Source organism: Balaenoptera acutorostrata, chromosome 18, assembly GCF_949987535.1.
Source record: "Balaenoptera acutorostrata chromosome 18, mBalAcu1.1, whole genome shotgun sequence".
Lineage (NCBI taxonomy): Eukaryota > Metazoa > Chordata > Mammalia > Artiodactyla > Balaenopteridae > Balaenoptera > Balaenoptera acutorostrata.
The window spans coordinates 14,204,878-14,225,873 of record NC_080081.1 but is presented as its reverse complement, the minus strand read 5'-3'; the positions used below and the strand labels follow the sequence as shown (position 1 = coordinate 14,225,873).

At 35.8% G+C, this 20,996-nt stretch overlaps 1 protein-coding gene across 2 annotated transcripts in view; it reads right to left on the bottom strand.

Moving 5' to 3' along the window:
• Window positions 1–20,996, bottom strand: part of UGGT2 (UDP-glucose glycoprotein glucosyltransferase 2) — a 190,299-nt gene that overhangs the window by 56,753 nt on the left and 112,550 nt on the right. For both annotated transcript variants that reach the window (XM_057533190.1, XM_057533189.1), the window contains exons 21-25: window positions 18,626–18,832; window positions 15,129–15,260; window positions 9,508–9,632; window positions 7,613–7,708; window positions 2,849–2,951 (exon numbers count right to left, since the gene is read on the bottom strand). In XM_057533190.1, the coding sequence (XP_057389173.1) occupies window positions 2,849–2,951; window positions 7,613–7,708; window positions 9,508–9,632; window positions 15,129–15,260; window positions 18,626–18,832 (663 nt within the window). The remainder of the gene's footprint in view (window positions 1–2,848; window positions 2,952–7,612; window positions 7,709–9,507; window positions 9,633–15,128; window positions 15,261–18,625; window positions 18,833–20,996) is intronic.

Here is a 20,996-nt window from a genome sequence, read left to right as displayed (position 1 = left end):
CAGACCGGGGTGGGGGGTAGTTTTGGAATGATCCAAGTGCATTGCATTCACTGTCACTTTATTTCTATTATTATTACATTGTAATATATAATGAAATAATTATACAACTCACCATAATGCAGAATCAGTGGGAGCCCTGAGCTTGTTTTCACTTGCCGCTCACTGATAGGGTTCTGATATGAGTCTGCAAGCAATTCATTTATTATGGTCTCTGTGCAGTCAAACCTCTCTCTAATGATAATCTGTATTTGCAGCCGCTCCCCAGCGCTAGCGTCACCGCCTCAGCTCCACCTCAGATCATCAGGCATTAGAGTCTCATAAGGCGTGCGCAACCGTGACCCCTCTCATGCGCAGTTCACAGTAGGGTTCACGCCCCTGAGAATCTAATGCCACTGCTGATCTGACAGGAGGCGGAGCTCAGGCGGTAATGCGAGCAATGGGGAGCAGCTGTAAATACACAGGAAGCTTCGCTTGCTCACCCACTGCTCACCCCCTGCTGTGCGGCCTGGTTCCCAACAGGCCACGGACCGCCACTGGTCCGTGGCCCGGGGTTGGGGACCCCTGCCCTAGAGCATCGAAGTAGGAGAATTATTAATTTTCATAGTCCCCACCTCCATACAGGCAACAAGTCAGTGAAGATTTGAAAGATATTAGACAACAAAGGACATAGGTAAAAGGAGAAGAATAAAACAGATATATGGAAGGGAAAGGATATAGGTTTGAGGAGAAATTAGAATTGTACAGCCCAAGGGTTTAAGAGCTTTGAGTTTTAATTCCCATTCTATCACTCCTATTAGCTACAATGGAGGCTGCTGAGCCACTGTTTCTTCCAAGTGTTAAATGAGACACTAACCATTTTTTCCAGGAAATTAATTTATGCTTTATAACACAAATTTACAGCATAAATTTTCTCTATAGTAAGAAATAATAAGCTATGTGAAGTTCTGAGTTGCTCAGAAACAAAGTATGCTACTATTACCAATGATGTAAACTGGAATGCAATTCCATATTTTATATTTCTGTATAACCCATACTTCTTATTCCTAAATTCTATGTTTACATAAAAGCTTCAGAGGTAAGCAATTTTTTTTGAATAATGAATCCCCACAGGAATAGGGAATCATACTACCTCCATTCCTCATAGGTATGATTACTGATTTCTGTTTTCTAAAGAATAATATGAATAGCATGTCTAAAGAAGTTAAAGTTTGAAGGTATACAAATGCAGAAAGCAAGAATGAGGCAATTAAATCAGCTGTGGAATTAAGTCTGCCCTGATTATACACTGAATAGGTAGAATGGCAACGGGTTTCCAAAATTATTTGTACACATTAATAAATGCATTTATAACAGATACCTATTACCCATTTTTCCTAATCGATTTGAAAAGGCAAACTAATTTCTGAGAGGAACATTTTGAAATTTTGATAGAATATACACCAGTATGACCCAGCTTGATCATTTACATTTTCACCAGACTTAATATCTAATTACTTTTGCCTGTTTCCAAAAGTAAACTGTCAAAGAACAAATAGTTTCCTCTTCTGACAATATTTTTTGATGTGTCTTTAAAAAAAGAGTATTGAGTAATTTCAAACAGAAGTATCCCCAAACTTTAAACATCATCAGAAAAAAATATATAGCCTTCCAACATAACCAGCTTCTTCAAGTTTAACTACTGAAAGCTGCATCACAATTTGAATTTTTAAAATTTTCAGTACAAGGATAAGCCACATAATGTCCTTCCAGAGTCTGCTATCTGTCTCCTAAGATTCATTCTCCTCTACTTTCCTAGGGGAAGAATCTTGTGACTAGGTGCAGCCGGCTGGCTAGCTACATTCTGGTCAGAGGGATGCAACTGGATGGAATATGTTTGGGGTTGGGCCCTTGTTCTCCCCTTCCCGCTGCAGAAGTACAGAGATCATGTTGTGATCTTAGACTGCTGGAAACAAGCTGCTTCATGAGGATGGCTGAACAGTACAGAAGGTGTCTTTGAGTCCCTCACGTGTGGAGCTGCCTTGGCTTACACTTGGATGGGGAGATGACAGAAATCAACTTCAGACTTGAAGGCACTGTTACTTTGCTTTTGTTACAGTGGCCAAACCTCTTGAACATAGCCTTCATGGTCTTTCTTCCACTAGCTTCACCTGTTTGGCTAATGTTACTTATTATACTTTAAGCTTATTATACTAATTACGCTTAGACATCAGCTTCTCCAGAAGCCATTCTCCACACCTGGGGTAAGAAAGATGACGATGGGAAGATGCTTGTATTAGTTAGCTCAGGCTGCCGTAACAAAACACTGGGTGGCTTGAACAACAGAAATTTATTTCATGTCAGGGTGCTGGCATATTCAGTTTTTGGAGAGGGCTCTTTTCCTGGCCTGTAGATGGCTGCCAGGTGGTGGTGTACTCACATGAACTCTTTTTTATGTCTGTGGGGAGAGAAAGATCTCTCTTCTCCTCTTCTTATAAGGCTATTGATCCTATTGCATTACAGCCCAACCCATAGGATTTCATTTAACCTTAACTACTTCCCCAAGGCCCTATTTCCAAATACAGTCACACAGGGGATAGGGCTTTAACATATGAATTTTGGGGGCGATGGGGACAACAATTACGTCCACATTAACACCTAACCTGGTACTGCCATAACACCATAGGCATACCTCTATCATTTCATTTTCTACACTGAAATATGACAATCTATTTAGAATGTTGTATGAAATAAAGAATCAAGAGCAAACATTTGATTATACTTGAAAACAGACCTGAAAAAATTTCAAAATAAAAGTAGTATATGTCATATAATAAATATATATAATATTTCATAAAATATGATATCTTACAATCAATAACTGTGCCATCTTCTGTGCTTCTCTTGTCAATGGATCAACAATAGCAATGACATCAAAGGACATATCACTCTCCTGAGAATTTATCTTTATAATGCTAGAAAAATAAAAAATAAGATGAACAATGGTCAGTTAAGTTTATTCAATTGCCTAATTAATCTTAGCTACGTACATTCTTATAAATTTCTTTCTTTCTCACTGGATTAAAAAAATCCTGGTTATTTCACAGAAGAAAATGCAAATTTAAAAGTCTAATGTTTGCATTCAATGAATTAGAAAACTGCAAAGAATTAGAGAAAATGAAAGTAAGAAATTATGGATGAATGATTTTTAAAAAACTCTTCAAAGAACTATACTATTATAGTGAACAAACTCTTGATAATTTTAAGCCCCCCAAATTCTCATGGATCATACAATGTAAAAAAATAAAACAAAGATGCTTTTGTGTTAAATATATTTTCTCAGATTTGAGAATGACAGAATTAACTATTCAGTACTTCTATTAAATGTACTAGTTTTAAAAACCCAACATATTATAACAGGAAAGCTCGGGGGGAAAACACCCAAATTTTTCATATTATTTTGACCTAAGTCATCCTCTCCACACCTCCTCCCCTCTGACCTTTCCATTTTGTCTTTCACTGAGCTAAGTTAGAAGATGGACTAATCTTTAAAGGAAAATGTTGGGAAAATCATTAAAAGCACAGAAAAGGCCAGTAGGAGATAATCCATTCTATATTTAATTTAATGAAAAGTTTAAAGGATATATTTAATTAAAAGTACAGAATAGTCCAATTGATTACTGTTTTAACACTACAATAACATAGGAAATCAGTTTTTTTGGAGATGTATAAATTAAATATCTTACATATTACAAAGGTAAAAAGATTACCAAATCAAACTGTACCCCTGGTAAGACTACAGGGATCTTAGTCTTCTTTGGTACAAGAAGACTATAAATATCTAGACTTCAGCAGTGAAATAATTTCTCAGCAATCAAATAAAAGCTAATATAAAATTCACTTCAAATATGGGTCTTCTGACATAGAGAGATGAAAGACATTTTATTTTATATGCAGTTGATAAGATTTAATAATGTTTAAACAGGAGCGTCAGAATCAGACAACAAATCCTGGTAGATAATTGCTGCTAGAAACAAGGGCTACAAATCAGATGTTTTAAATTAAAGAGACTATCTACAATGGTTAATTCCTTTAGTTTTCTTGGTGAAAATTTTACAAATTGCTGTCAGACTTGTAGCACTAGTCAAAATTGGTTGTTTTCTATATGCTTCATGAGACATTACTATGGCTAAAGCAGGCATCTGTTTACAGCTACTTTAAGTCTTTTCCCCCAGACTACTGCCAATTCTGTGAGGTTCTATGAATCAGAATCCCATAGTTCCTACATCTCCTATGTAGTATGTGTGTTGGTTAGGCTGAACGACATTTTCCAGAATTCCCTTTCCTTCACGTTTCTGGTGGGTGGGGCAGAAGAGAGATTCTCAGGATATCTGGAGGGCAGGAGGGGGGCGGCAGCCATTCTCTAGCTCATACACTTTGTTACTGATCTGCTTACTCAACGTCGTTGGCATGAGGCCCCCACTGGGTCTACCTTCCCCAAGATCCTCCTTCTACTCTCTGACTCCTAGGTCACGTGTGTGTTCAGCATTGTGATAGGGCTCCCATCTTCTGCAGGACACCTGCTATGTACCAAGGTCAGAGGCAACAAGAACTGACACAGGTTTCAGTCCATACTTGCGGGGTTCCAGCTTGCTCTTGACAACTCTCTCCCCTCTTGACAACTACCTCTCTTCCTAATTGCCTGCCCTGTGAACTAAAAGTTCCAGTATCAGAAGTCAACAGCCTTACAGAGACTACTTAACCAGCTCCCACAATTGTGTAACGTCAAATCCTATAACAATTCATTCATTCACACATACATACATACATAAATTCTTACCTATACGCTTCCCAATATACATATGCATACATATATACCACACATGCACGTGTGTGTGCAACAGTGATTCTACTGCTCTGATTGACCCAGACTACACAGCCCAGCATTGCTAATGTGCTTCTCTCTTTTTCTAGGCTTCCAACACAAATGAAATCCAACAAGGTCATTGTTTCTTCAATAAATTAAGACCTTCAATCAGATTATCATTAAGTCTTGCTGACCTGGATCCTACATTTAAGGTAAGTATTCACATTTCTCCCCTGATTAATACGAGTTGATTTTATGGCTTAACTTTCAGGTTCAATCTTATTTCTCTTATTTCCAAGTTGTGAGAAGCACCTCTGTAACGTTTCGTTACAGAAACGTTTAATGGTTTAGGAATGCGTACACTCTGGCTCTGCTAAGTCTCCATAAAGGCAACTTTTCCATGTTTTAAAAAATAGATTCGCTATAAAGATTTATATATTCATAAATAGGCAACGTGAAAAATCCCCAAATGCAATGGCATCCTTGGGCTGAGGCCCTCCCCACCCCGGCCCAGGTGCAGGCTCAGAGGTCTCTGAGGTCCCAGCCTCGGCAGCCCTCCGGGGAGAAGTAACAGCATTCAACGTGAATTAGGAACTTCCTCCAGCTTCACGCCTGCTGGGGCCCGTGTCCTTGAGCTCCACCCCGACACCCACCCTGCCCTCTGGGCCGGGCCCACGTCTCTGGCTCAGGAGTCCGGATCCCTGTCCCTTGCCTGCCCCCCTCCCGGGAGTGTAACAAATACACATAGCTACAATGCATTAAATAAATATCTACTATACTTAAGACAGTAGGCCTGAATCTCATAAAACCCCTGAAGGGTAGGGATCATCATCTATATTTTATAGACTAAGAAACTGAGGCTAAGAGAGGTCACATAGCTAGGTAAGTGGTACACTGGGATCAAAAAGCTGTTCTTTTTTTTTTTGACAAGAAAGCTCATGCTATGCCATACAACCAAAGTTGATTTGGATAAACAGATCATACCAACATGTGTAAACACACAGAAGGAAAAGTTAAACACCTAAATTATACACATGAACTCAGAAAAATGGAAGATTACTGACTTTGCATTTTAAAAAAGGCAGGCATTAGATGAGTATGTATTAGTGTATAAACACAGATGCATACCAATACACATATACTACACATCCACTTATAAATATTTGTAACAATGCCCCAGAAATAAATAGAAAAAAACTGGAGAATTGTAAACCACTGTCACAAAGTCACATCATATCCTTCTTCTATATAAAAGAAGGCTTAAAAGCAGCAGGACACATTGATTGATGTGAGAGCTAAAGAAAGAAAGCAGAGACTACAACAACAATAACCTACGAAAGATCAAATATTTCAGACATTTAATGTGGGAGTAAACAGCTCCAAACATATCAAAATTCCTAAATATAACATAACCATGTAACAGTATAGTGATTAATGTTTGCAATGATAGTTGTGAATAATTTGTGTTAAATTATTTCAGCATATGGTATTAAAGAAATCAAAGACGTTTGCAAAATGAATTCCTCTAAATGTGTTTAAAATACTTAAAATTGAAAGTATTGAATCTCAGTTCAGTTATCTGAAAAAAATAAAAACTTCATTCCCAATAGTGCTAGATAATTTCTCTTTAGAAAGTAATTTTTCCTAAGAATGATACTACTATACAGGTGTGAAGACACCTCAAAAGATAGACCTTCTACAGCCAAAGAACGTGTTATCTTGTAATACAGTAAACAAAAGCAATATAAGATCGCATCTACCATAAAATCAGAAAACTTAGAAGTGCCAGCCATTTTAAGTTTACGATAAAGTAATTTGTCTCATTTTAGTTTTATAAGAGCAGTGATTAGAAAAAGATAATAAAACATGTCTATAGTTTAGTTACATAATGTCTGATTATTTTTTCCCATTCTAAGTGGTCCTTAATTTTTAAATTAAAAAAAAAAAAGTTCCTGCTGGGGACTCAGATTATTTTATGTATGTAGATAGAGCTTGATGAATTTTATTTCACATATCTTAGAGGAGAAGTATTATACAGTAAAATTATGAACTAGTTTATTATTCTAAAACAGTATTTCTCTGATGGCTCTTTTTGGAAACCTAATTTTTATGAAATAATAAATTTTTAACAAAAAAAGTGCTCCATGAATAAGTTACCCAACTGCTGAGTTTACCAAAAATGAACTTTTCTTTTGTTTTCTTTTAACCACACCACATCTCATAATCGTCAATATGTTGATGCACACTGAAAATCTCACTCCTCCACCCCAAAGATTCAGTATTCTCTAAATTTATTTGACTACAGTTTTTCCCTCAGAAGATATCTGTCAACATCTCAGAGTAATGTTCCATAAAACACAGTTTGGGACATTCTGTTGTACATGTCTACACCTTATTAAGCAGAATTCTTCAGTAACTGAGCCTTTTATACATTGAGAATACAAAGATATTATTATTTATAGTGATTATACTGCAAAAATTCCAAATGATCTTGAATGTGGAAGAAAGATGAGAATAAGACAAATCATACTAGATTTAACTTACTTGAAACTTCATATCCTATATATATATGTGTGTATATATATGTATGCCATTTATTTACTAGAATATAATTAACTAAAATTTCTTTTCCCTATCTTGTCAAATACATTTATTCTCTAACAACTTTTAATTCTACTTTAACTTTTGCTATATTGTGAATACATATGGTAACCATAATTCAGTATAGGATGCAGTGACAGAAAAAAACACAGCACTAATACATCTTACCTGTGATTCTCCTCAAGAAATGTGATATCATACCGAGATGCATGTTTAGGTAAAGAGGAAACAAGGGCATCGATTTTCATAACAAGGTCACTCAGGCTGGAGAAACAAGATAAATGAGTTTTGGGGGGGAAAGAAAGGTCCATATTTCATGTCACAATTAATGCCTCAAGAAAGGGGAATTTAATGTAAAATATCTCCAATAGACAAACTGTATATAAATGACCTTTCTTCCAAACTTGTATAATTTGTCAAAGTAAAATGACTGCTGCTTTTAAGGTCATCCTATTTTTTCTTATCATTGATATGATATTTAAACACATAAGTGTTCCTAATAGTGTCTACAAGAATATGGAGAATCATTCAATTCAAGTCCATATTTGCTGAGTGCTGGTTATATATCCAAGCACTGGGACCCATGTAGGAAAGAAAGAAGAGCAGGAAGAACAAAAATTAAATGATAGAATAACTACTTTCAAAGAACTTTTAATATAGTTAAGAAGCCCAGATTTCTTTGGTTTCAAATTCATTTGAAAACTAAATTTGTACAAAATAAATACCTGGATTAAATATAACCAAATTAAAAAATCCATAATAGAGAAAATGTATATGTTCAATGATATGCTGGAACAGAAAATGTTAGCTGAACTTTAAGAAATGTCCCCCTCCACCAAAAAAAAAAAAGAAAGAAAGAGAGAAAAGATAGGCATCTCCATTTTATAAACAAAGAAATTTAGAGTCAGAGTGGTTGAGAACCCTGTCAGTACTATCAGCATCTCTCTACTATACCATGTTTTGCTGGACTACAGGTCCTGTACACTGTATATTATTTTTATTTGTAATACCTACCATATCTTTCGCAGAGCATTACATTTAATATAATGTAATTTAATGCCACTTAATAAACATAAAATAAATGGGTTAATCCAAACCATAATCTACTCCTAAACTTTCTTAAGGTATTTATTTATTGGCCACACACTCTCTAATACGTAAAATTGTAGGCATGTTGGAGGAAGAGCAAACATAAATTAAAACAATCATATGAAAAGATACTCAACTTTACTAGAAGTCAAGGAAGTGCAAATTAAAACAAGATGCAATTTCACATCCATCAGATAGGAAAAATTAACAGGTTGCGTAACACCAAGTATTGGTGACGACTTGGGGAAACGAACTCTTATACGTTTCTGGTGGCAGTGTTAATTGTTGCAACTCCTTTGAAGGACAGAATTTAGCAACATCTGGTAAAGCCCAAGGTACATCTATCCTACAGCCCAATAACAACACTCCTCTACTCTACAGAAACTCACACGTTGTACAAGGACACATGTAAACCAGGTTCATGATAGCATTTACATAATAGTAAAAAACTAAAGCCAAGTTAACTGTACTTCAGTAATGGAGTATATAAATGAACTGCAGTATATTCACAAAACGAAATACTAAAAAGAAACTGAAATGAATAAGCTCGCTCTATATACATGACCATGGATAAAGCTCTTATGGAGGCAGACTGCAAAAGGAGCCTATGTATAAGAGCATATCTCTAAAAAAGTCAAGACTTCAACACAATAAACACTAATAATAGATATTTACATATGAAGCAAAAGTATAAACACATATATGGGAATCATGCACACAACATTTGAGAAAATGGTTACCTCTTAGGGAGGGAGGAGAATGGGACAGTCAAGACAAATAAAACGAAATATTAACATCTACAGTTTGGTAGTGGTAAGCAAATGGTTATCGTCCGCTGTTTCTTTATATTCTCTACATGTCTTTTATTATATCTTCTGTGTGTATTTGAAACATTTTCTAATCTTAAAAAGAAAAAATAGGATACAAAATACCAAACTCCAAAATGAATTGCTCTTACAATTTTAAATACTTACTTCTTTGAGTTGACTTCTGTATTTTCAACAATGGCTTCAATTTCCTCTACTAAATTAGTCAATGTTATCTTTTCCAACAAGTAAAAATCTTCTGCACAGAAATCTTCATCTAAAGGTCCTAAGAACTTAAGAGCAGTTATATTATTGTATATCTTCTATAAGATACCAATTTGAGACAAGTTATTTTCTTATCAAATAGATATTTCTTTAAGCAAATATTGATTAGAGATTAAACAGATGGTGGCTATTAATCCCACCATTTACTAAGTCCCCTGGGAAACAAGAGAAAACTATTTCCTCACTTCGATATTATAAATAACATTTGCATCAATACCAAAATCAATGTGGCAAAAAAATCAGCAAATTATTTCCATTTGAAAGTTTTACTTTGAGACATAATGCTTCCAAAAACCTAAGGCTTTTCATTCTAAAGTAAGTTATGAAAGCAACTGTCTATATTCCTTAAGTCTTTTAATTTCAGTATTTTCCTATTTAATCTGTAAACTGTAGTCTACACTATGTAGATATGAATATATAAACAAGGCATAAAAGAGCAAAAACCAAGAAACAAATCCCATAATTAATAATACCAACCAATCTTCATCTAACTGATGCTGTATGAACTGTTTGGAGCACAGCAAGGTCTTGGAGGTTAGCTTTAAACCAGTAACTACAGAGCGGGGAAGCTGTAAAATTACCAGATACCTGAATTTCTCAGGATGGCTATCCCACCACAACCACCCCAACTCTACTACCGTTATCATTTTCTGGAAAAGCTAATACGTGCATCATCATAATATCATTAACATAAGCCTGATGTAGAAGGTGAGCCCTGACATAGTCGTATGCACTAAACAATTAGACTTAATGACAAACAACTAGAAAACACGTCAACCAGAATGAAATGGTTGCAGTGGATTTTTTTTTAATTTATTTATTTTATTTCTTTATTTTTGGCTGTGTTGGGTCTTCGTAGCTGCACGCGGGCTTTCTCTAGCTGCAGCGAGCGGGGGCTGGCTACTCTTCGTTGCGGTCTCTAGCTGCGCAGGCTTCAGTAGTTGTAGCACGCGGGCTCAGTAGTTGTGGCTCGCAGGCTCTAGAGTGCAGGCTCAGTAGCTGTGGCGCACGGGCTTAGTTGCTCTGCAGCATGTGGGATCTTCCCGGACCAGGGCTCGAACCCGTGTCCCTGCATTGGCAGGCGGATTCTTAACCACTGGGCCACCAGGGAAGCCCTGCAGTGCATTTTCTTACTTCCCCTTCATATGCTTCTACAATTAATATTTTCTAAAAATTAATGAAGTATAGTTCTTGAATCTTTTCTCATTTGCTCACATCAAAGGTAATATTAGCTGGAATGTTGGCATCCAGCTAAACAAATACCATGTTTCACTTTAAACATAAAACGTGGGCTCTAAAAAGTACAAAAATAGGCACTGTAATACTAAAAGTACACATATAAACATTTTATTTCCTTAAGATTTGCTATCATTTTTAAGGTAACTTTCAAAGCACTTTTAATGCTGTATTTTTTTGACTGTGAATAGGAGAGGCCTGGAAAATAACTGAATTTTATCTATACCACTTCTAGTGACCTGAGTAGTTTTGTTAATAACTTAGAATAAGGAACTAAAGTCTCAAATTATTTTCCTAAGGGATGAACAAGATTGAGTATCTTTACTGATTAAATTCACCAGAAAACCGGCTCTATTGCACCTATGTAAGTTCAGTGTCAAACAGCTAGCAGAAACTTGGTTCTTCTGTGTCTTAGTTCTTCTACTTAAAGATGAATATGATGTTTGTGGAATAAAGCAACTTAAATAGTATAAAATCACATAATGGCCAAATTAGGAAATGGAACATTAAATTTGAAAATCATGTAATAGTACAATAAAACCTATCTGGAGCTTAAATCTTCTTTACAACGTTTTGGAAATGTGATTTTTCAGTTATACAGAATAACTGCTATAACAGAAATGCATTACCTCATTTGACAGATCATTACAATTTTAGAAAACTCTGTTAGAATGTTCTTCCACATACTGAGCTAAAAATCTCTCCCCACTCATGAAAGTTGGATCAACTGGGCTTGATTCTATGCTGACTCTCAATGAATACAACGCAAATCAAGTCTATAAATGTACCCATATTTCCCATGATAGCCTTCAAATATTTAAAGAGAAAACAGAAGTTAATATTTACTGAAAATTTACTCTGTGTCTGGGGCTGTTCTATGTGTTCTATGTGTGTAAAAGTATATTTAATCTCTCTGGCAACTTTAAAACAGACTATTACCTTTTCCACTGTGCAAATGAGGAAACCAAGTCTTGCAAAGGTTATACAATTAATGGTGCAACCAGAATTTGAATCCAGATTCGCCTGGCTAAAACAAACAGGCCTTGTTTGTTTCCCTTCTCTCTGCCACACCATGTCTTTCATCAATTTGTAAATATGTAACATGATAAAAATAAATATAATTATAGCAATAGCATTATTAAGGGTTTTGTTTAATCTTAAAATATTTAGATTTTTAATTCTTTAGCATGGCAGTAAGAAAGTATGAGATCATCATTACACCCCAGTTTTGATCACTTATAAACAATTTTAACTTTGAATATGTTTCAATTCTAACGTAAACATTTGGACAGGTTCAAAATGAAGATTGATTCTATAATGTCAGAATTATTTTAATCATTAAACTATCTGGTTCAGAATTATAACTATCTGTTACAACTGTTATGATTATTGTGTTTCATAGCATTACTCTGAGACACAGTATAATATTACATTATAGTTCACAAACCATAGTACTTATTTTCAGATATATCATACTTTTGTATTCAAACCACAGTCCTACAAATAAAAGGATAATCAAAATTACAATTTTCCATTAGTCGACACAAAAAGTCAATGTAATCTGACTTAATATCTATCTCTAGCCCCAACCTCTCCCCTCTCTCCCTCTCTCCTCTCAAAACGTTCAGCTGTCAACTCAACCAGTCTACTCAGAGGTCCAGAACTGAACACTGAACTCTTAATATGTCCAGAACTGAATTGTCTATCTGTCCTTTCCACTCCTTCTGAACAAGCCCACTCCTCCTGCAGTCTTCCTTACCTTAAAACAGTGGCAGCTCCATTCTGCCAGTCACGTAGTTCTCTTACATCCCACTGTAAGTCTGTCAGCAATTCCTGGTCATCCTCCAAAATACATCTCACGTCTACTTCTCCTTATTTCCACTAGAGCCATTCTGGTCCAGGCCACCATCACATCTCACTTGGACTACTGTAATAGCTCCTAACTGGTTTCCTAACACCTACAGTCTATCCTTGATGTAACAGCCACGAGTGATCCAAATGAAACGTCAGTTCATGTCAATCCCCTGCCCAGAACCATGGGCTTCTCAACTCATTCAGAGTAAAACCCTACCTGACCTGGCCCCCAGGTACTTCTCTCCTGTTCTCTTCATATCTGCTATTCCTAGAACACACAGATGTGAGCTCATCTCAGGACCTTTGTACTCACTGTTCCCTCTACCTAGAACGTTCCTCTTCCAGATATGCAACATGGCTTGCTCCCTCACCTCCTTTGGTTCTCTGTCCAAATAACACTTTATCAGTAAGGACACTATTTTTTTTCGGTCCCTGCCCACCAAAGTGTAAACTCCACAAAAACATGTTTGTTCACTACTATACTCTCAGATTCTAGAAGAATGTTTGGTTCATGGCAGATGCAAAATTATATCTAAATGCTTTTGTCAATTTCAAGGAAAGTGAGAAGAAAACAGTTCTAAGAGAAATAAGTTGAACATAACTATAATATTTGTTAGTACTAATATTGATAACAGTATCTGAATTATATTAAACAATGACAAAGAAAACATAGGGTAGCTTTTCCGTAATGTATCAACATAACCAAAAGGCAAGGTAACAGATACAGCAGGCTGTAACTTTTTCTTTTTATCTCTTAAAATGCCTGACAGAGCCAAAGGCAGCCATATACTTTAAAACTGTTCTAAAAAGTTAGATTTCTTCCCAAAGCAACTGTTGAAAAAAAAAAAGCAATGCTATTTTTGGGCTTTCACATAGCTCATTATCAAAATTCACTAATATTTTATATTATTGTAATAATAAATGGCAACTCTTGTCACCAATTGTAAAATAGCACTGTACACAGATGAACCCGCGTCTAACTATTTTTAGGAGCTAACACAATTAGCTCAAGAACTGTTACACTGGGCTTCCCTGGTGGCTCAGTGGTTGAGAATCTGCCTGCCAATGCAGGGGACACGGGTTCGAGCCCTGGTCTGGGAGGATCCCACATGCCACGGAGCAACTAGGCCCGTGAGCCACAACTGCTGAGCCTGCGCGTCTGGAGCCTGTGCTCCGCAACGAGAGAGGCCACAATAGTGAGAGGCCCGCGCACCGCAATGAAGAGAGGCCCCCGCTTGCCGCAACTGGAGAAAGCCCTCGCGCAGAAACAAAGACCCAACACAGCCATAAATAAATAAATTAAAAGAAAAAAAAAGTCTCTAATATTCTATTAAAAAAAAAAAAAAAGAACTGTTACACTGAAGCGGAAATATGTGATTTGTGGATGCTTGTGGATATGAGTCCCTCACTATTCTCCAATTTCTATTATTTATAGATTCAGATAAGAAGGAATAAATAAGCATAACTTTAAGGGAATGATGATACAGGAATGAAGCACGCAGGTGAATAGAGCTCATAAAAATGTAGAAAACAGAGAAAACACTACAGCTTTGAAGATGATTTAGGGATACATAATTTGATGCTTCAAGCAGAGATAATGTCAAACACACTGCATTAGTTGATTTCTAAATATACCTAAGCACCAGATTCAATTTTTAAAAGTTAAACCATTCCTGAGAAAGAAAACCAGACTATCATACTAAAAAATATTAATAAGTAGCTATCATCCACTACTTTTGTATGTACTTATTAAAACTCCCTAATTAATCAGAAACACGTTTGTGATATACTAAGAGAAAAAAGTGTGATATAAAATTATATATATATAATAGCATTACAATTATGTATTTAAAAAGACAGACATGGCTATGTAGAGTAGAAAAAAGGGTTAGACGGTAAAACAATAAACTATTAATAATAAATTTTATCAGGATGGTGGGAGTGATTTTTACTATAGATTTCAAAAGATTATATTAATAAATACGACTTTATAGTTCAAAACTTGCAGTATTGTTTTTAACATAATCAATTGTAGGAAAAAGCTACAAGAAGAAAAAGATGTCAAAATGTACTTTTTACACCTACTTACAACAGTCATCAATTACAATGTTGTAATGTATACAAAATTGTTTGTTCTAATATTTATATTATAAAAGCCATCCCCAAAGAACACCCTCAGCCGCATTCGATGCTATCACCAGCGGGAGGGAGGGGTGAAGAGACAGGCACTGTGCCACGAGCTGGACATCTCAGTGGCCATGTTATTTACGCTGGGACCTGTCTGGCGTGTCCAGCACATGAGCACCGTCCTCTGTGTGTGCTGCATCAGGTGTGTTGCGACAGAAAACGTTTGACACCCCTGTATCACAGTGTCACTGAGAAAAGTGAGCAATTGTTTTTTTTTTTTTACTTACTTTCCCATTGCTGACAATACCTATTTCTCCAGGACGCAATTTAAGTACATCTTGACAGAACAACTGGTGAGTTTGAAAAATATTCACTCCGATGGTATTATATTTTTTCTCAAAAGCATTTTTATCCATTCCCTAAGGTGTAAGTTAAGAATGATAAAACCAGTAAGAGAACAGTAAATACATTAAATAATTTTTGGAACATAGCCTACTTTAATATATTAGTATAAAATTTAAAATTATATTAACTTGTGATTTTAAAAAGTACTATTTTGTTCTGAAACCACATTTAAAAAAAGAATCCTTCTTTGGCAAGGCAATTACAATATCTGTAAAATCCTGTTACAAGGAGATACAGTTTGCTACTCATTCTTTGAGAATTTTGGGTGGATTACTGATTAGTAAAATGCTAGGAAACATCAATTTAAATAAAATTTAACATTAAACAATGAAATACAATGTTTATTAAATTCTGAATTCAGTACCTCCATTTTGGTGGGTTAAATTAAAAAAAAAATACTGTTTAAAATAGAAATACTCTGCTCATTCCATTATACCAATCCCATGAAACCAATTTAGTAATAGTGCATTTAAATTCTGAAATACAAAAGTAATCTTCTCCATCTCAGTGTGTATCAAACTTTAATATGCATACAAACCACCTGGGTGTAGATCCAGGGAGGGCCTTACATTCTGACTTTCTATCGCATTCCTGGTACTGCTGCAAGGTCAGAAATGTTCCCCTGCGCTGTCCGACACACAGCCACAGATGGGTACTGAGCGCTTGAAACGTGGCTAGTATGACTGAGAAACTGAATTTAAATTTAATTTAATTTAATTTAAGTTTAAAATAGCCACATGAAGCTAGTGGCTACAGTATCAGACAGTGTAGCTCTAGATCGTTATTTCCAAAACCTCTGTCTCAGTCAACCCCTCTCTGACCACAAGCTGCTGACCTTCCAGCTCATTCATCCCTGTGTCACCAGACCAACCATTACTCAACCCTTTAGTCCACTGACCCTACCACTTATTTACTGTCCATCACACTTTCCATATTAGCATTTTCCTCCTATCCAAGTTAGACCCCAGAGCCCTTTACTATAACAAAAACAGTCCACGCTCAGCTCCCTTGGATGCTTCCCCTCAGTTCTATTCACCTGGCAAAACCTCAACTCTGGTTAAACACAACTCTGCTTACTCTGCAACTGGATCCGAACAGCGTTAGGACAGCTGGAGAAAAACATGCAGCCAACATTGATCTCACTTTCAATTTATGGTCATTAACCTCAAGTGGGCCCTCAGAAATCTTACTATAATGTTTTTAATTCATTTTCTCACTCGCAGAATCATAGAAAAATATCTGACATTTTCTCCTCTACCCTCGAACCTCTAAGAGCACCTACTCCCATTCTAATACTTAGCTAATGACTTGACTTTCTTTTGAGAACAAAATCAATCAGAAGTAAAGTACTCATCTTGCTACCACCAAATAAATCTACCCCATTCTTAAGCCAATACTTACAGCCTGTGCACTGGATCCCAGCACCTCTTACCTACGCAAGAACTATCCTCCCACTTGGCTCCGCTCCATATCATCTGCTCTCATTTTCTGGATGGGCTGTTTTCATCAGTATACCAAAAATAAGTGAAATCCTTCCATGACCCCAAGTCCTATTCTAGCTGCAGAATATTTCTCTGTTCCCCATATAGGAGAATTCCTTTAAAAAGCTACCTATACTTGCTGTCTCTGTTTCCTGATTTCCTATTCTCTCTTGAATCCAGTTCACATTTATACCTATCACTTCACTGAAACTGTTCTTATCAAAGCCACCAATGACCACCTTAACAAATAAAATGGTCCATTATGAAGCCTAATTTCAAGAAATACAGCATAGTTTATCATGTCCTCCTTGAAATACTTGCTCCAGTTGGCTTCTAGGATATCACACTCTCCTGGTTATCTTCCTAACTCAGTGGCTGTTCCATCTGTCCCCTCTGCTGGATCATCCTTTTCTTGTGTTCCTCTACATGTTGGAATGTTCCAGGGCTCTTTTTCAGTCCCTTTGTTCTCCAACCCCTGCCCCACTCACTTCCAAGGTATTCCATCCAGTTTCTTAGCTTTAAATTATATATAATGTTGATGACTCTCAAAACAAAGCAAAACATTATACCCTCCATTGATTCCTACACTTATTTACTAAATTGTCAACTCAACATCTCCACTTGAATGTCCAACAGGCATCTCCAACTTAACACATACAAAACTTAACTCTTGATCCCCTATGTATCCAAATCTTCTCTTCATCAAGACTTCCCCATCTCAAAAAAAAGACACCACAATTCTAGCTGTTCAAGCCAAAATCCTTGAGTATTACTTTCACATGTCACATACAATTGTCAGCTAATCAAGCTGACTACAGTTGTAACAAATATTATGTATACACCATCTCACCATGTCCACCACCAATATCTACTCCAAGACACCATTATTTCTTACCTGGATTGTTGAAATAGCATTCTAATTGTTCATCCTATTTCCACTCTTGTTTACCTACTATCAAATCTTCACATGGCACCCAGAGTCATCTTTTTCAAGATTATTTATCTCACAAGATTCCTCAATGAGTTTCCATTATACTCAGAAAAAATTTCAATTCCTTACCATGGCCGATCAGTGTTTGAAATATCTGGAGTTATGTTTGTGAACTCATTTCCTACTAGTCTCCCCATCACTCTACTTTGGTCATGATGACCTTCTGCCTATACCTCAAACCTGGCAAGACTGTCTCTGTGTCAGGCCTTTAGACCTGCTGTGTTCTGAACCTGGTATATTCTTCTCTGTAAGAAAGTCTGTAGACTTTCCATGGTTTGACTTCTCATTTCATTCAGAGCTCTGCTCAAACATCAGCTCTTTAGAGATGCCTTCCCTTGACCACTCCAGCTAAAAAAGCATCCCTCAAACTATTTACTTTCTTACATTTCTTTATATCTTTCCAATACCACTTACCTGGTCTTTCCCATTACAATGTAAGCTCCATAAGAACTTGGACTCTATCTGCCTTGTTCATAAGTATTATCTCCATTGTCTGGTAGACAATCAATAAATATTTTTTGAATGGATTAATGAATCTTTCTTCCAGAGGATCAGCTTCTGTCTTTAGAATTTTCCCTGTACTGGACCCCTTGAGTGAAATAACTGAGGATTATTCACATAATCCTTTAACTCCTAATTCTTCACCTAAGTACATATCCTAACTAGAATGCCTTTAACTTTAAGGATCATGAAGTAGTAGTTGAAATACATGAAATTTGATTTGTTAAGTGCCTCTATGCAAAGCTGTATCCTGTAACATGCATCTTTTCCCACTGTAAAGGAAAGTTTATTATCCCCGTTTGATTATACTTAATGATTTTTTAACATGATATGTCCAAGCACACTGACTTATACTTTTGAAATATGCAAGATACTTATTTATTATTTCAAACAAATAGCTACTGACCTCAGTAAGGAATGTTTTAATTTTATCTCCAGAGTAAATAGCTGTAGCAGTTTCTTCCTCTGCCAGTTTCCTGAGAAAGTTTCTCAAAAAGCTGTTTTTCAGTGTAAGAAAAGCTGCCAGAATTCCTCTGGAAATAGCTGTGTTATCTTCATCTATTTTTGATGTAGGATTATAAATAACTCCCAACCGACCATGAACACTTATTTCCTGCAAAACACATTTATAGGTGAAAAATATCAGTATCTTACCTATCCTTTTACAACTGAACTTTCTTCTTTCCAATTAAGTTTGCTCGCTTTACCATACAACATCTTTCGCTGTCTTCCTGTTGAATGTACTGAATGCGGTATACCACTGAAATAGTCTAAAAACAATCATTTTAGTAACTAATTCTCTCCTCTTTGCATCATGATTCTTTTGGCCTCTTTTTGTATGTGTGTGTGTAAACTAACACACATAAAAGTGCACAAAATAAAACTGTAGAGCTCAGTGAATTAACCCACAAAATATCGCCCAGGTCAAGAAACAGAGCACTGCCAGCAACCCAGACATCTTTCATATCCCGTGCCAATTACTTCACCTTCCCACTTCCCTAAAGACAACCACTATCTTGTCATTCACAGTAATAACATTCTTGCTTTTCTTTATATTTTACCACTTGTGCTTTCACCGTTAAACATTTAATCTATTTTGAACGTCATATGAATGTAATCGTTCACTATATATTCTTTTGTGCTCTTCTTCCATTCCACATGATTGTGAGATTCACCAACACTGTTTTGAGTAGCTATAGTTACTTTTTTTTGGTACCATATAGAATTCCATATGAATATACTCTCCTTAATCCATTCTACTGACGCTAGACCTTTGAATTTTTTTCACTTTGGCATTCTACAAACACAATATACATATCTTCAACTTCAGAAGATGTTAAAGAGTTTTTCAGGATAGTTGGACTAATTTTTACTCCCACCAGCAACATATGAAAAGTCCCACTACCCCAGAGCCTCATAAACATTTTGTATTGTCAGATTTTTTAATTTAAATCATTCTGGTGGATGTGTAAAGATATCTCATTAGGTTTAATTTGCTTTTTCTCATCACTAATGATATTAAACATTCTTTAACATGTTCATTGGCCTCTTTTCTGATTTGTCTGTTGAATCTTTTGCCAGTATTTCATTGGAGATAATTACCTTTTACGTACTGAGTTATAAGGGTTTCATTTCTAAGACTTGAGTGCTTTTTTGGTTATCTGTATGCAGATAACTTCTGCCAGTCTGTGGCTTGCCCTTTTATTCTCTTGCTGGTGTGTTCTGACAAAAAACAGTCCCTAATTTCAATGTAGTTGAATTTACTGGTATTTTTCTTCATTGCTACTGGGTTTTGTGTTCTGTTTTACAAATCTTTCCCTTCTCTCAAGTTCTAAAGATAACCTTTGTTACCTTTGAGAACCTTTATTATTTTGCTTTCTATGTTTAGATCTCTATCCATTTGGAATTGATTTCTGAGTGTGATGTGAAAAGGAGAAAGTTTAAGAGACCACCCTTACTGCTCTTTAAGGTCAACTCTATCATAAAGCACGTGTAGTATATACATGGTTCTGTTTTTGGATTCTCTATTCTTCTTGCACTGCTCTATTTTTCTATCCAAATTGTTTTCAGTTATATAGCTTTATGAAAGATCTTGATACCCAGTGGAGCAATTATCCTACCTTCCTCTTCTCGAAGAGTAACTTAGTTATTCTTGGTCCTTTGAATCTCTATATAAATTTGAGAATCAGCTTGACAATTTCCATAAAACACGCTCAGATTCATATTGGAATTGCACCTATCTATACATCAATTTGGGGAGAACATCTTTAAAATACTGACTCTTTCAATTCATGATTATGGTATATCTCTCCATTCATGTAAGACTTCTGAATTTTCTCTCAATATTTTATTGTGTAAAAGTCTTAAACATATTATGTTACATTTATTCCTAGCATTTGATATTTTTGATACTATTATTAAGTGATATTTTTATTTAAAATGCATTTCTTATTTGTTGCAATGCTTAGACTTAATTCTGGTACCTGTTAGGCAGCAACCTGGTTAAACTAAAAAATGAATTCTAATAATTTTTTGTGGATTTATATGTATTTTCTATATAAACAATCTGGAAAAATGACAGTTTTAATTTTTCCTTTTTGATTTTTATACTGTTTATTCCTTTATTCACTTGTTTAGGATTTTTGCACCTATGTCCATGAGTAAGAGTGGCCTACAGTTTTCCATTCTTATACAATGCCCTTTTATGCGTTTGGTTTTGAAGTAATGCTGACCTTGTACAATGAGTTGAAATGTATTGCTTATTTTTCTATTCTCTG